The 16,308-nt window shown below is 43.9% G+C and overlaps 1 protein-coding gene across 1 annotated transcript in view; it reads left to right on the forward strand.

The window, feature by feature from the left end:
- The window catches only part of SMIM14 (small integral membrane protein 14), a 67,763-nt gene that overhangs the window by 10,111 nt on the left and 41,344 nt on the right, over window positions 1–16,308 (forward strand). The window contains exon 2 of the mRNA XM_005286364.5: window positions 13,822–13,932. Within this exon, the coding sequence (XP_005286421.1) occupies window positions 13,858–13,932 (75 nt within the window). The 5' untranslated portion in view covers window positions 13,822–13,857. The remainder of the gene's footprint in view (window positions 1–13,821; window positions 13,933–16,308) is intronic.

Below are 16,308 nucleotides of genomic sequence, written 5' to 3' on the forward strand. Positions count from 1 at the left end.
TTAAGCTCCTTAGTGCCTAAATCTCCTTTAAAAATAGAACAGAGGCTCCTAAATCATATAGGCGCTTTTGAAAATTTTACCCATAGGCCATGTCTGCACTACAAAGTTTTGCAGACAAAAGTTATGTTGGCCTACTGCCACTGCAATTAGTATATCACTTGTGCACATGGATACTTTGGCTCCTGGCTTTAGCACAACTTGTATTCACAAGGAGTGCTTGTGTCAATGCACAGCGCAGTGCACCGGGGTAGGTATCCCAGTTGCAACCCGCTACCGTTCAGCGTAATGTCTTTTGGATAGTTTTGGCAACACATGGTGAGACAGAAATGACACACGCAGTGATGACTGGGAGTAAGGGGGCTTCTACCCCGGGGGCTCCGGCAGCAGGGCTCGGGTGGCAATTTAAAGGGCCTGGGGCTCCGGCTGCTGCTACCACAATGGAGCCCTGGGCCCTTTAAATCTCCGCCTGAGCTCTGAGATAGTGGCGGCAGCCGGGAGCCCCTGGGGCTGCGTCGGCAATTTAAAGGGCCTGGGATCTGCTCATAGATGTCGAAGTTTCTACAGCTGGTTTGGAGCTCTGCCTACACAGCCTCTTATTCCCACAGGCCCAGGAGATCCAATATCTCCAGTCTGCTCAAGGCAGGAACGCGTCTGGCAGTTTAGCCAACATGGTCAGCTTTGCAGTTGCACAAAACAGCAGATAGAGGTGTGCTCACCAAATTGGATAACCAGGAATTTCCCAAATTTGCAGGAGTTCTAAAGGCAGGGCTTCTGGTCTGCATGACCCCAGGCAGTGGAGCTAATAATTGTGACCAGAGCAGACTACACAGCCGTATGAAAGCGCTGCTGGGGCAGCGCTTCAACATGTCTAGTGAAGCCATACCCTTCGGCATTAAATTCCATGGGAGTTCTTGTCTAAATGATGACTGCAGAATTTGGCCCCACATTTGTTCTCTAAGCCAATCAGAACAGAATAGGTCAATAACTTTACAGTGAACAGCACCCTGTATTGCTTTTGCATCCATCAGGCAAAATGATTAAATCTCTTTTAGTCATTTAATATAATAGAAATAAATTCAGTGTCCTTAGAACTCTGTCACAGTCTCCTACTTTAGAAATAATTGTTGAAGTGAAGCTGAAACATTTATCTAACAGCAGGAGGATATTATCTTTGCACAATGTTCTAGTCAATTGACATCTTTCATTAATTAGCTTTTATATCAAGAGATATTTCTTACAGAAGAATTCATCTTTCTAACAGAAGGGTGACCAGCTGCTGACAGTTGGATTTTGCCAATAACTCTATATCAAATAATATAAAATGGGCTTTAAAATGTTTAGATTTCTTTCTGAACCATGACTGGATCTGGCTAATTTGCTCCTTTTCAGCTATTTTGACCACAAGAAATAAGCCACCTACATGTGAATAAGTAAATAAATTTTAAATATAAAAGTGGTTCTTATTTAGTTTCCTCTGTGAATTCAGTGCTAATGAAAGATGCCAAACTGTTAGCCTTGGAGACTGAAATATTCTTTTTTTTTTTTTTTTTTTTTTTTTCTCTCTCCCTCCCTCCCTCCCCACAGAATGGGGAATGCCAATAAGTATACCAATTGAAACAATGGTTTTGATATATAGACACTTGTCCTCTAGGGCAGGGGTGGGCAAACTTTTTGTCCCAAGGGCCACATCTAGGTGGGGAAATTGCATGCAGGCCATGAATGTAGGGCTGGGTCAGGGGTTGGGGTGCGGGAGGGGGTGCAGGAGGGGTGCAGGGTGTATGAGGGGGCTCAGGGCAGGGGGTTGGGGTGCAGAAGGGGGTGCGGGGTATGTGAGGGGACTCGGCAGGGGGTTGGGTGCAGGAGAGGTGTGGCAGGGGGCTGGGATGCAGAAGGGGTGGGGGATGTACAATGGGGCTCAGGGCAGGGAGTTGGGGTGCAGGTGTACAAGGGAGCTCAGGGCAGGGGGTTGGGGCGTAGGGGGGGTGCATCAGGAGGTTAGGGTGCAGGAGGAGTGTGGGGTGCAGCAGGGAGGTCAGGGCAGGGGTTCAGGGTGCAGAAGGGGGATCAGGACAGGGAGTTGGTGCAGGGTTCAGGAGGAGTTCGGGGTGCGGGCTCTGGCCCGGCGCCACTTACCTGGAGCAGCTTCCAGGTGGCAGTGGTGTGCACCGGGGCTAGGGCAGGCTCCTTGCCTGCCCTATCCCCACGCCGTTCCTGGAAGCTGCCAGCACCACGACCCTGCGACCCCTGCGGGTACCTCTCCGGAAGCTCCCATTGGCCGCGGTTCCCCGTTCCCAGCCAATGGGAGCTGCAGGGGGCGGTGCCTGGAGGCGGAGGCAGCGCATGGAGCCTTCTGCCCCCCACCCCCACGGGCCTCAGGGACGTGGTGCCGGCCACTTCCAGCAGCAGTGCGGGGCCTGCAGCGCCATGGGGGTGGCAATCCCATGGGCCAGATCCAAAGCCCTGATGGGCGGGATCCGGCCTGCAGGCTGTAGTTTGCCCACCCCTACTCTAGGGGCTGAACTAAGACCTGGTCTACATACTAACTTGTACCAGTTTAGTTATACTGATTAAAAACTCCTGTGGGGACACTCTCTTGTTTCAGTATGAGTGGCTTATTTAATTTTATTTTAAATCTGTTCCTACCAACTTACTCTAAACTGAAATAAGCCCTGCTCAAACCAAAATAGGTGTCCACAGAGTCTTTTGGCACTGCACTTAAATAACACCTTGAGTTAAACAGATGCAACTTGGCAGGTAGACAAGCTTTAAGACTGTCCCGCATCTTGTATAAGATGCCAGACAGCCAGCAAATGGAAGTGCTTTCAATTGCTACAATCTTGGGACCACATCCTGCTCCCATTGAAATCAATGTGAATTTTGCAGATACTGGAACGGGAGGAAGATTGTGACCCTCAGGAGGACATGAGCTGATCTACCATAGAAGTGGAAGATTCCATCTCATTACTTTTCTGAGGCAATCTTGTACCACCCCTTATTTTAAAGTCTATTTTGTAACCCTGAATTGCATTTCACACTCTTTGTGTCTTCTTGATTTTTTTTTTCCCTCTCCTTCTGCTCGGGACTCTCCTCCCACTCTTTCTGACCTTGTCCACAGTGTGGACTTTCCGAAATTCTTCCATCATTTGCAGATCCATTGCATTGGTGCAGTGCTGCTGTAGACTGGTTTCCTTCCATGTGCTGCTCAGAGCAGATGTAAATGACATTGTGGTAAAAATCCTAGTGGCCTGACACGATTCACCATTGCTAGAATAACTGGAGATGCACTGGTGCAAGAGAAACCATGGGAGAGCATCAGAAAATCCTCAGTGTAGTTACAGCTTCTGTGCTTAGAACTTCTTTCTCCACTTAGTATTCCCCCTCCTCAACCTGTCCTTGCTCTGGATCCCTTTCCTTAGCCAATGCATATCCCTGAAGTACCTCCAGTACTCCTTCATTGGCTGTATGAGCCCTTTTTTTTGTTTTTATTTCTGTTCTTATTCTTGTTCTTAAATGTTATCTAAAGTGAATTTGGTGCTTGTGAGAGGTGCCAGATGGACAATCCTGGAAAATGAAGTCCTAATTTACTTACAGATAAAGGGCTTCACAGACAGCAACAGTGCAAACTTCCTCTTCAGTGACCCCAGTCTAGCATGCCTCAAACCTGACTTAAGTAGTTTACTCCCCAGGCCTATAGTACCCTTGGCCTCTTTGATCAGTGTTTATGATGTGTGTGTTTTAAGTAGACTTTCCATAAAGAAATGACCGTCTCAGTTTAATTTGCATTGAAAAGTTCAACTGGGATCTGCTTAATTATCCTGAGTAAAGTTTCAGTGCAAAAATAAACTCACCAACTCATCAAACTGCAGAAAGAGTTCCAGGGGACATGTGTAGCTGCTTTCAAGTACAGAAACGGCTTTTTCTTCTTGGAATAATGAAGAAAGGAGAGGGGAAGAATTATTTTAAACTTGTAAAAGTGTTGCTATGGCTGAGAATACCCACTGGGTCCTGTAGAAGCCACATAAACCCTTTCTGGGTTGTTGTTTTTTCAGTAGACAACTAAGTTAAGTGGCTAATTTGAATCTGGGAGGAGCAGCAGGAGAAAGCCCTAGCAGGAGCCACATTTGAGCCATGGCAGCACCCATGGCAGGAGCCACTTTTCACATTGAGCAGCAGTGCTGCTGTTCTTCCTTTGTAGCCCAGTTAGCCAGATTTTCTTTTGCCCTAAAAACTCAGCCAGGAGATCCTTAATGTCACCAGTTGAATTTCTAAATAAAGACTGAAACTGCACAGGTAATAGGCCATATGAGGAATGGCCATGAATAGTGCTCTGGAAACCTGTGGCTCTCTGTAGGGCACTAAGTCCTGGTTCATTGAAGGTCATTGGGAGTTCTATTACTTGCTTCAGTGGAACCAAGATCAAGTTGTAAGTGGGGAGAGATGCTGAGAGAGAAAATTGCTTTCCAATAGAAAGGGGGTTAAAAAAATACCGTGGGAAAAAATGCAATGTCTGAGCTTCATATAGTGCAGAGGAATATTTGCTTAAACAGTTTGCACTAGAATATAAAGGGGAACAACTCATGGAAATATTTTAATTGGTTTTAGGTTCAAAACTTCTTTTTACAAAACCTAAATCTGGACCAAATTTAATCCAAGAATGTCTCTTTGTAAAGGACTTCGGCCCTTATAAAGACGTCAGGGCTGGTCTTGCCTGTTCTGGTGCTCGAACCATCTCCGCCAGCTCCAGAATAAGGAGGGCCATGCCATCTCCCCTTGGTTCCTGTGAGAAGACATGACTCTGCCCCTACATTCTGGATCAGTGGTGGGCAACCTGCAGCCACTGGGAGCTGTGGGGGGCTGTGCCTGCGGACGGTCAACGTCCGCAAAATGTCTCGCGTCCCGCAATCAGATTACCCTGATGGGCCGCATGTGGGCCTCGGGTTGCCCACCACTGTTCTGGATCATATTTCTAAAATGTATTGGGGATTATGATGTCTCTTGTGATATGTAGTATTGAACCCCTCTACTGCCTAGGGATGTGTATTCTCTAGCTCCATTCAGCTATGCTGCCTCTCCCCTCAGCACATTGTCTATTTATCTTTTCTTTCTACATTATTTATATCCACCTTCTTTTTGTGATGCTTCACACCTACTCTCTTCTATCCTCTGATCCTCCTTTTGTTACCCTGCCCTCTCCCCTAGTCACACATTTTTAAAAAAAAGGTTAGTAAAGAACGGAGTATGTTCTCTCTGATACAGCTCTGCTCTTCTATGATTAATCTGTTGGTAGGAAATTTACAAGCTTTCTGATGCACCAGAGAATAGTGATTCAGAGGCCAGGATTCTCATTAAGGTTGTTGCAGGTGAAGACACCCTGTGGTGGTTTAACACCCTCATCTGATTTCTTTATTTAGGCTCCATTTAAAAGAATAAAAGTGCTACATAGAAAGAGAGACACTTACAATAAATTCGTTTGTAATTTTTCTGACTATTAATTATGCTCTAGCTCAACCAGAAGTTATGTGCAGGAAACACTTGGTGCAATTCTGTGGCCTGGATTATGCAGGAGGACAGACTAGATGATCATCATGTTCTCTTCTGGCCTCAATTTTCATGAATTTACGTACATGTAGTACATTTCTGCACAGTTATGAGTGATGTTGTAAGAAGGGAGGGGAGAAGATGAAGACTTCCAAATATATTAGACTTAGGAAGCCATTCATCTTTCTGCTGATGTTTCCTAACTTTGTTTTGTCACATGCTTTTTCTAGAAAATATTTATATTCAGAGGTGGGCTTTACCCAAGACCCTCATCTTGCAGTAAAGTCTTAATGCTGAATTTATGTTATCACTTTAGTTTCTTTGGAAACAGCCAGGATGTTACCAAAACAGCATTATGACTTCACTGACATAACCTCGGTAGAATGACTTAATTGAACAGAAATGTAGTCCATGATTCAGCACATAAGCTTGTGCTCAATTTAAAATCCCTTTGATTTCTATGGGGTAGGCACACATTTAAGAAATTTCCTGAACTGGACACTTAACAGGTACCTGATGGGGTGCGTAGTGTAGAACTGATGAATGAAATTGTTTTTAATTGTTCACTTTATTAATGTAACTTCATAAGTAAAGTTTTATGAATAAAACAATATTCATTCATAAAACCGGTTACCCCAATAACTGGCTAATTAACAATTAAGATGCTTGTTAAGAGCCATAGCTGTTCAGTCAGCTGCCTTTGTAAATTTCGCTATCAATCCAATTCCTGCTTAAATCACTAAGACTTGCACTGTTTCAGTATTGTAACTTCTGTTCACCATTTATTACACTTGCCTACAGTGTAACTTCTGTTCACTGTTTGCCATCCATTATACTTGTCTATATTGTAACTTCTGTTCACTGTTTGCCATATTGTAATTCAAACCCCATTTTTAAAACACTTACTCCATTTTGTAAGTGCTTGCTGCAACCTTCATACTTGCAAACCCTGCTGTAATCTTATTAGTTTAGTTTAGAGGTGTGAATGAGGTATGTATGGATGATGGAATCAACCTCCAGCCCCAGCCTGTCCTGATTAAATAGAGTTCAAACACCAAAGGCTGAAGATGCAGACAAGAGCCCTAACAAAGTAAGAAGAATCCACCCTAAAAAGAAAAGGTACAATAGAAGGAAGATCAAAGCCCGGTCCCAGGCTGAAAGTCATGTCTGCAATTGACGGGTGATCGATCACCAAACCCAGAGGCAGCGTGACACAGCAAGACCTATAGACTCTGGATTCAAACTAAAGCCTACAAAAAGGATGGGTGAGATGGAAAACTTTGGAGGAGGGTAACATTCTGCTGCCAACATGGAAGGGCGTCGGTGCATGCCCAACAGAGACCCAGCTCGTCCTTGTGCCGGCTTTCCTGGCCAGTTAGCCGCCACAAGCTACGAACCCAAGCTGCAAACTCAAGCCACAGACTCAAGCAGGACTGGTAACTATGCAGCAGCTGCAGAACATCTGATGGGTGTGTGTGTGTGTGTATAGGTATTAGGTATAATGTGTGTGTGTATATATAAGGATTAAGATATTAGTTATTGGTCATAAATCAAATTATCATAATAAATGTGGCATCTTTATCTTGTCCCCTTTAATAAGATCCTGCTAGTTTTTATTGGTATAACAGTAGGAGAGAGGTTCAATCTATTTTTACTCTGGAAAGTGTGCACTTCATATGTAATTTTTTCCTTCTGTTAGTGGAATAGAAGTGACACACAGAATTTTTTAATGATTATGTCTAGTAAAGAGTATACTTCTTAAAGTAACTTCTTTTCCCAAGAGTGAAATAGTGGCTCCAATGAAGTTAATAGAAGTTTTTCCATTGACCTCAAAGGAACCAGTAATTCACTCTCATAGTTCAGTCTTGGTATTGGTACTGTGGTCATAGTCAGTCCCTCTATCTGGTAGTTTCTCCAGATTACAACTCAAGTTGCTGGATAGACCAACACATGTGCTACTTCCACAGTACAAGCTTAGTATGTTACTTTAGACAGTGGGAAGCAGGGCCGGCTTTAAGCCAATTCAGCCGATTCCCCGGAATGGGGCCCCGCGCCTAAGAGGGCCCTGCAATGTCCAGGGCTGCCGGCAGAGTGTGGGGGGGGAAAAAGCCACATCCTGCTTCTCCCCCCTCCCTCCAGCACTTGCGCCACCATATAGCTGATCAGTGCAAGCCTGGGAGGGAGGGGTGAGGAGGAGGAATGCGGCATGCTTGGGGAAGATGCGGGGCCAGGGCGGGGATTTGGGGAGGGATCCAATGGGGCAGGGAGGGGGCAGAGTCGGGGCGGGGCCAGGGTGGAGTTGGAGCAGGGGGAGTGCGAGACAATTCGCGTCCCGGCGTGGGGCCCCGCACCTGCTAAAGCCAGCCCTGGTGGGAAGGGGATATATGGAAGCCATTTGGGTGAAGGGTCAGATTACTTGAAGTAAGGGAGATTTAGGACTTGTAAGATGCTGGGAAGGGAATGTTTTCAGGAAGGGTTGTGTGCCTAAAGGGAAGAGCTAGATGTGAAGACAGGTTGAGTGCAGGTGGGGAGGGGCCGGGCAAGACGTGCCCTGTTTATGGGAAGAAGGATTTTTCTGGGCAGTCACGGAGGAGTGGGGAACTTGGCTGATGCACTCGACTGGATTCCGAGCTCACCCCAGGACAGAAGTAAACTCTCTGAATGAGATGCTTCAGACTTGTAATGGCTTGTAATTTTTAGCCCATTAGCACTTTTCAACAATGCCAAAACAGCTATAACAAATTGTTTCCTTTGTCTTTAAATAACTTCATTTGTACAGTGGTTTTTATTAAAGCTGATTTCAAAAGCAAAATTAATTAAATGATTTGTTATAGCATTTTGACAGGTGCTTTTAGATATTGTTGCTATCTGAAACCAAATAGCAAGGAGAGGATTAGGAGGACAGTCTCTTCAATCTTCTTACAAAATTCCACAGTAGCATCTGTGTGTAAAGACGAGACTCAGTGATCTAAGGTTAACACTAATGACAACAAATTTGGATAAACCGAAAAGGTTTAAAGCACTGTGGAAAAACTCCAGCATTCCTCCACTGAGTATAATGGTATGAGGGTCCATGGGTCTGGAGCCTAGGGTTGCAGGGTCCTGGGCAACTAAAATCTATGTCACCACTAAGGAACTAGATGTAGTAGCACCCAACAATTACTAGAGGGGTAGACATCACAGGAAGTATTGCCAGAAGAGGCCAGAGCTACAGGACTCTGCAGCCGCCTGATGCACACCAACTATTTAAACCAGGAAGTTACCCCAAAGAGCCAGCTGAGCAACAACACAGACTCTGGCTTGCTACTGCTATAGACATCGTCACTTGCTCTTTACTCCTGCCTTTGACTCCGGCCTAGGTACCCATCTCCTGCTCGGCTTGGTAACTAATCTCGACTCCTGCCCTTCAGCCCCAGCCCAATGGACACTACAGGTCCAGCTGTCTAAACCCCAGCCATTACCAGTGCGCTGTGTCTAGAGCTACATTCACCCAAAGAGCTTCTAGCAGGAAAGGAGCAGTACAATTGCAACACACATTGACAGGCAACAGAACAGTTTCCAGTGGTGGAAATATTAAACCAGTGTTATACACTGGCCTAGAGGATGTCAGATCATACCTCCCTGTAGTGGCAGGCCCTAGGAAAGAGAAGAGCCTGCTACTTACTCAAAGTTAATGGAGTTATTTTGGTAGCTCAGGGAGTCAAGGTTTGTGTTTTTGGTGCTGGAGGTGCAGAGTTTGAGCTGTTCTAATATCTGCACTGTCTGTCTAGGCACATATGCAACCACTGTGTATTCTAGCCGCAATGGGTGTTTCTTTGAAAACCTGAATTGTAAAAGATTTTTTTAAAATTGCATTTTCTTCCCAAGTAAATATGTAGAGCCCTGCAAATCCGCAGATATCCGCTTTATATCCTCTGATAGCCACAGAGCATTTTTGTGGATTGTGGATCGGTTGCGGATAAAATTTTGTATCCACACAGGGCTCTATAAATATGTACATACTGACCTTTTACCATTAGCGCTAATCACTGGAATTATGGAGCCACACCTGAGAGCTTCGAGCATATGGAGAATGTACAAAGCTTCCTGCTTGCTTTGGCACAGGAAGTTCACTCTTGTAACAAGCAAGATGATTTCTGTGAAATGGAAACAGTATATTTTGTCTCCCACTGCTCACCAGCTGCAAACTGTTTACTCAGGAGAGGTGTTGCTGAGCTGGAAAAGAGTATATAGTCATTGCTGAAGCTGGGAAGTAATTTAAGGAAGAGAAGACTCCATAGGTAGAGAGAATCAGAGAATCAATCGATTTGTGTTCATAAAGATTGTTTTATTGATAGTGCGATATATCAAGTATAATACACAGCTGCAGGACGGTTATTGGGTGAGATAATGAAAGGGAAAACATCAATTCACAACAATTAATGTGATAGCTGAGAATGCTAATTGTTAAATCATAAAAAACTAGAAATATGCTCCAATATATTATTTCTTCCTGTAATTTCAGATAGTTGCTCAAGTCTGGCGATAATGGTGGTTTTTCACATCTGGCTAAAATAATTGAAGATCCACCTCCATTTTGCCCCAAGGACTATATAATAACCTCAGCTGTGTGACAGCAATACATTTCAATTTCAGTAGTAATTATTTTATGATTGTTTCTAATGTCCTGCCTAAACTGCAAAACTGTAGTGTTAAAGGATTGTGTTACATGGTATGTAACACAGTTTAATCCCATCTACACATGCAGTTGTGTATATCAAATGTTATAAGATGGCTGAGAGATAGTATGTTACAACAAGACCCTGCTATGAAATAACATTTGCTGTGTAGAAAGACCCTTAAACTATGCAATCACATTGTTCTGTTAAATGTTCTATACACTGCTAAGTCCTCTCTATCCTAGGGTTTGAAACAGTGTTATTACCTTTCTCGCAAGTATAATCCAATTTGAACTCTGTATTTGATGTCCCTTACGGTAGGTTGCAAAAGAAAAAAGGTTGGTTTCGGTGCCCCTTTTTCTGTTTTCTGATAAATTACCTAAAAAAAATATTTTCAGTCCTCTTTAAATAAGCTATTTTTTACCTTTAGAAATATCAGTCAAGTGTGTGTGATTTTTTTTTTCCACTAATTCTGCTAGAGTACTTGTAGTATACAAATTGTAGATTTACTGTCATTAAAGTGCAGGGGGATGTGAGATCTTTAACAAACATACCTTTCTTCCAATTGCTTATCGGTGGTTTGAGTTAAATAGTGAGTAACAATAACAAGGAAAAACAAAAAGAATTTCAAACAGAATAAAAATAACTCTCCTGTCATTTAACTAGTTTCTATTTGCTTGATATCTCTGTCATAATTCTTCTAGGTTTTAAATTGTGCAAAGAGTCATCTAGGAAAAACAAAAAAGACAAAGAACTGGATATCTAATGGTAGGAGAGGGAGGCATGCAGCTGGAAAAACCTTTTTGGAGAGGAAAAAAAATACAAGCCTTCTTTATACACCATAAGGAAGCAAAAAAGGGCACAACCCTTCTCCCTCTCATTCCTTAGCGTCTTTATAGATGATCTACCGTATTTACAAAAGGCAGAGTTGCTGTGACTCATAGTGGAGAGGGATATATGACAGAACTGGGTGTAGGGATGGGTAGGAACTGACATAAGATAAAGCCAATTCTGATTAGTGTGAGGTAAATGGAAAATACATTGTGCAATTCTGTAACAGGATTTTGATACCAAGTATGGCCAAAGAACACACATTGGAGCCAAGATATACTATTGGATTATATGCTCCCATGAGTCTAGCTGGTAGAGACAGCTGAGCAGTTGTGCTTGATTCAGCACATCTTCTGGTTACCCTTATTACATGGCTTCCAACTTGCGGACTAACACTATTCATATGAGGCTGTGATGATGCCCTACTGCCAGAGGAAAGGTTGCAGCTGCTTTCTGCTTCTGTAGCCTCCAAACTTGATTGTTTCACCTCAGGGGCCCTGCGCGGCCAGCACAAACCCAAGCTGAATCTAGCTATGCTAGTACCAGGTTAACAATGATGTTTTGACCACAAGTATTCTGCAGAACTGATCTGAAGATTCTTACATTGTGTTAGTAGAGAGAGAAAGCAATTCTGATTTGACTGCAGGAATGGAAACTACGGGCAATCTGTCACCCATTATTGCCATTAAACCACTGAGAAGACTATTGATAAATGATAAAAATACACTTGTAGAACCACTGGAGTGTATGGTGGAGACCTGGTTTTAACAAGTGAATAAACTAGAATGGATTCCCCACTGTTTCCTATTATAATTTCTTTGAACTCTGAATCAGTATCACTAGCTGAATTACCTTCTTTGATCTAAAATTAGTGTGTGAGGCGCTTTCTTAAAATAGCTCCAACTACACCCTTCTCCATCCTCCTTCTGCCTGTTTCCATTAGATGGCAAGGGTCATTGTGTCTCCCAATAGTAAATAAGTTGCAGGGTCTTAATTTTTATTTCTTGCATATACTAGAATGTTGACCTAGGGGAGAATTTTATAAGTGTCTAATAAAGGGCTTAGGACTACAAGTCCCACTGATTTTCAAGGGGAATTGTGCTCCTAAATCTCTTAGGTGGTTTTTAAAATCTTCCCTCTAGAGCAGACGTGGGCAAACTAAGGCCCCACGGGCCACATCCTAGACCCCGGCCCTTCCCCCGCCTCCCCTCTCTCCCGCAGCCATGCCGCCGCACGTGCCGCGCTCTGGCCCGCCGCTCCTGCTGGGCAGCGTGGGGAGTGCAGCTGGCTCTGGCCAGGTGTTGCAGCTGCGAGCTCCTGCTGCTGGTAACGGGACAGGGAGCAGGCGGTTCTGGGTGGCAGACAGGGAGGAGGGGGCGGTTGGATGGGGCGGAGGTTCTGGGGGTGGTGGTCAGGGGATTGGGAACAGGGAGGGTTGGGAGTGGGAGTCCTGGGGGGGCCTGTCAGGGGATATGGATAGGGGTCGGGAGGGCAGTCAGGGGATAGGGAGCGGGGGGGGTTGGATAAGGGGGTGGGATCCCGGGGGGCAGTTAGGGGCGGGGGGTCCCAGGAGGGAGTAGTCAGGGGATTAGGAGCAGAGGGTGGTTGGATAGGGGGTGGAAGTCCCAGGGGGGCTGTCAGGGGGCAGGGGTGTGGATAGGGGGCAGGGCAGTCAGGGGACAGGGAGCAGGGGGGTTGGATGGGTTGGCAGTTCTGAGGGGGGCAGTCAGGGGGCGGGAAGTGGGAGGGGGCAGGGACCAGGCTGTTTTGGGGAGGCACAGTCTTCCCTACCCGGCCCTCCATACAGTTGCACAACCCCGATGTGGCCCTTGGGCCAAAAAGTTTGCTCACCCCTGCTCTAGTGAATTCTTTCAGTGGTATGACAGTACTGAAATTTGTCCAGTTCTAACTTGAACCATATTGTTCTCAAACCTATTTTGGAACCCCTATGCATGGCATGACCCCTTTTGGAGCACGTATGTGTGGCATGACCTTTTTGGGATGCAGTGTCTTGCTTGACAATCTTCTGAAACAAATCATAACCAAGGATTTACTTCTGACACTACTGAATTTAACAGAGAGAGCTTCTTTACTATACTTTAATATACTTTACTTTACTTTAATGTAATTAACTATTTAACTACTACAGTGATGGGATAAGAACCTGGATGGAGATTAAAAGTATTCTGTTCTTGCTTTTCAGTTCATATGTGGAATAGACTTTTTTGTCTTAATCATTTACATAATTCTTTTTTGCCCCATATTTCTGCCCCAGTCTCCTCCAGTAGGAGTTGTGGGAACTCAGCACATTTCAAATTTAAACCATTTATTCTTGCAAGGAACTCCCACTAATGTAGTGGAAGGAATGAGTATGGAACATTTAATAAATAGAAATTTTGCAGTTAACCAACTCACTGTGCAGCTCAGAGAGCGATTTTACCTTTGTAGTTTTGTCTGTGAAGGGATCTTTCATAATGGCCTGTGGGAAATCCAGATTGCACACAAAACTTAGTAAAACCATTTGGACCTCTGATTAAGGGTTTACCAAACAACACTTTAAAAAAAAACAAAAAAAACAAAACCACTACCTCCTACTCTACTTTTTGATTTGTTAAGTAATCAAACATGCCAGTTTTCTCTGTTCATCCTGCCAAAAGGAATATTATTGGATTACTGTGTTTTGTTTTGTTTTTTCCCATTGGACTAAATGAAGTGAAATTTGATGCATTAGTCTCTGTAAAATAAGGTCAATTGAAAAAGAGTTGATTGTCCTTTTTATTATTGTTCTTTCTAGGTGTTCACAGCCAAGTTTAGATTTCTCCGCATAATCATGGCAGAAGGTGGATTTGATCCCTGTGAATGCATTTGCTCGCATGAACATGCAATGAGAAGGCTGATCAATCTGGTGAGGCTAACACGAGGATGCTGCTTTTTTTTTTTTTTCCCCAGTGCTGACTGTAGCAATTTTATAATCACAGTTAAATAGGCTGCTGCCGCCACATGTTCTATTGTGTGTGCATTTAGAATGACATCTTCTGGATTTTTAGCATGGTTTTAATTTAAATGTTTACAAATCGCAGATGAAGAGATACCTTTCTGTTTAAGATATTTACCAGGGTTGCAGTTGAACAGCATATACTATAGCTGCACAGCTACCTTCTGTATCCATTGACTTGTGTCTGTCAGTATAAAACCTAAGGCCCCAGTTCTGCAAACACTTGGACTTCATAGGATGACACACATGTAAAGTTTCTAACATGCACAACATTTGCAGGATTAAGTTCTAAATTTGGAAGACCAAGACTGTAAAAATAAAATAGTTGAGAGGCAGAATCTAGAAACTGTGTGTTTTTCCCAGCTCTGCCACTGACTTGCTGAATAACCTCGGGCAAGTTGTTTTACCTGTCGGTGACTTAATTTCTGATCTGTAAAATGGGAATAATTATTCTTTCACCCATATTTGTAATGTACTTGAAGATCTGTGGAAGAAAACAATTTCATAAACATTTGTTCTAAATATTGACAGGTGTGAACTGTGTCCAGCTAGGGAAATACGGTTACAAATGTAAATATAATTTGGCTATTTTAAATATTTTAAGATTAGACTTATGCGCGCACCTACAGCCTCTTCTTTTAGAATAGACTACTTCCCCTTTTTTACTTTTGCAGGTTTATTTTATTTCAATTCCTGCCTTAGGGCTGGAATTAATGCCTTTTTGAGGTAGTGAGCACCCTCAACTGCTATTGAACCCAATGGGAGTGGACAGTAGTTGGCACCTTGCAAGATCAGATCCTTTTTCCAGTGCTGTACTACCAATATTTTAACAAGGGCCCACAACAAATATTTCCCCCCTTAGTTTGCGACTAACTCCGTGTTCCAAGGGTATGTATGGCTAGGAATGAGGAATCTATTAATTTGTTTTCCCATTTAAACAAAACCACTTTCTCCTACCCACAATCAAGAAAGGAGGCAACAAGCTTATATTAAACTGCATTTTGAAAGGAGTATTCATACCTTAGACTTTGTTCCTGAAAGTATACTGAATTTATTGGTGGTGTTGCTCAGTGATCAACTTCCGAAGTGGGAATGGAGTTTGGGATGAAGATTTTGTAAGGAGGAAGGGGTAACCTCACATGGTAAAATACGTTTGGTGCAATCTGGTCCATTTTAAAAGACAAAACATTTGCTTTTAAATATTTGTAAGGGTCATGCTTGGCACAGATAGTTCAGCAATATCCAGAAAGAGAGCGAGTCAGAGGCAAGGAAATCTCCTACACTTGATCAGGGACAGAATTTTAGCAGGACGCTCAGGCTAACCCCAAGAATCCCATCCAGCATATTGCTTCAATAAGAGCCTTTTTTATGAGTTACCAGGGCCATCCTTAGGTATATGCAGCATACGCGGCTGCGTAGGGCACCCGAAAATGTGGGGCACCCCTGGGTTTAGGATATGTCTTCACTAGCAACGTTAAAGCGCTGTTGTGGCAGCACTTTAAAGTGGCTGTGTAGTTGCAGCACCAGCGCTGGGAGAGAGCTCTCCCAGTAATGTAAAAAACCCATGTCCACAAGGGGAGTAGCTCCCAGCGCTGGTGCACTGTCTACACTGGCACTTTATAGCACTGCAACTTTCTTGCTCAGGGGTGTGAAAAAACACCCCCCTGAGTGCTGCAAGTTTCAGTACTGTAAAGTGCCAGTGTAGATAAGGCCTTAGGCCTGGTCTACACTACGACTTTAATTCGGATTTATCAGCTTTAATTCGAATTTACCCTGCAACCGTCCACACAACGATGCTATTTATTTCGATGTAAAGGGCCCTTTAAATCGATTTCTGTACTCCACCCCGACGAGCAGAGTAGCGCCAAAATCGATTTTAACATTTCGAATTAGGGATAGTGTGGCCGCAATTCGATGGTATTGGCCTCCGGGAGCTATCCCACAGTGCATCATTGTGACCGCTCTGGACAGCAATTTAAACTCGGATGCACTGGCCAGGTAGACAGGAAAAGCCCCGCGAACATTTGAATTTCATTTCCTGTTTGCCCAGCGTGGAGAGCACAGGTGACCACAGATAGCTCATCAGCACAGGTAACCATGCAGGCTGATAATCGAAAAAGAGCACCAGCATGGACCGTGAGGGAGGTACTGGATCTGATCGCTGTATGGGGAGAGGATTCAGTGCTTGCAGAACTTCGTTCTAAAAGACGAAATGCAAAAACTTTTGAAAAAATCTCCAAGGGCATGATGGAGAGAGGCCACAATAGGGACTCTGAGCAGTGCCGC

This window comes from Chrysemys picta, chromosome 5, assembly GCF_011386835.1.
Source record: "Chrysemys picta bellii isolate R12L10 chromosome 5, ASM1138683v2, whole genome shotgun sequence".
Classification (NCBI taxonomy): domain Eukaryota; kingdom Metazoa; phylum Chordata; order Testudines; family Emydidae; genus Chrysemys; species Chrysemys picta.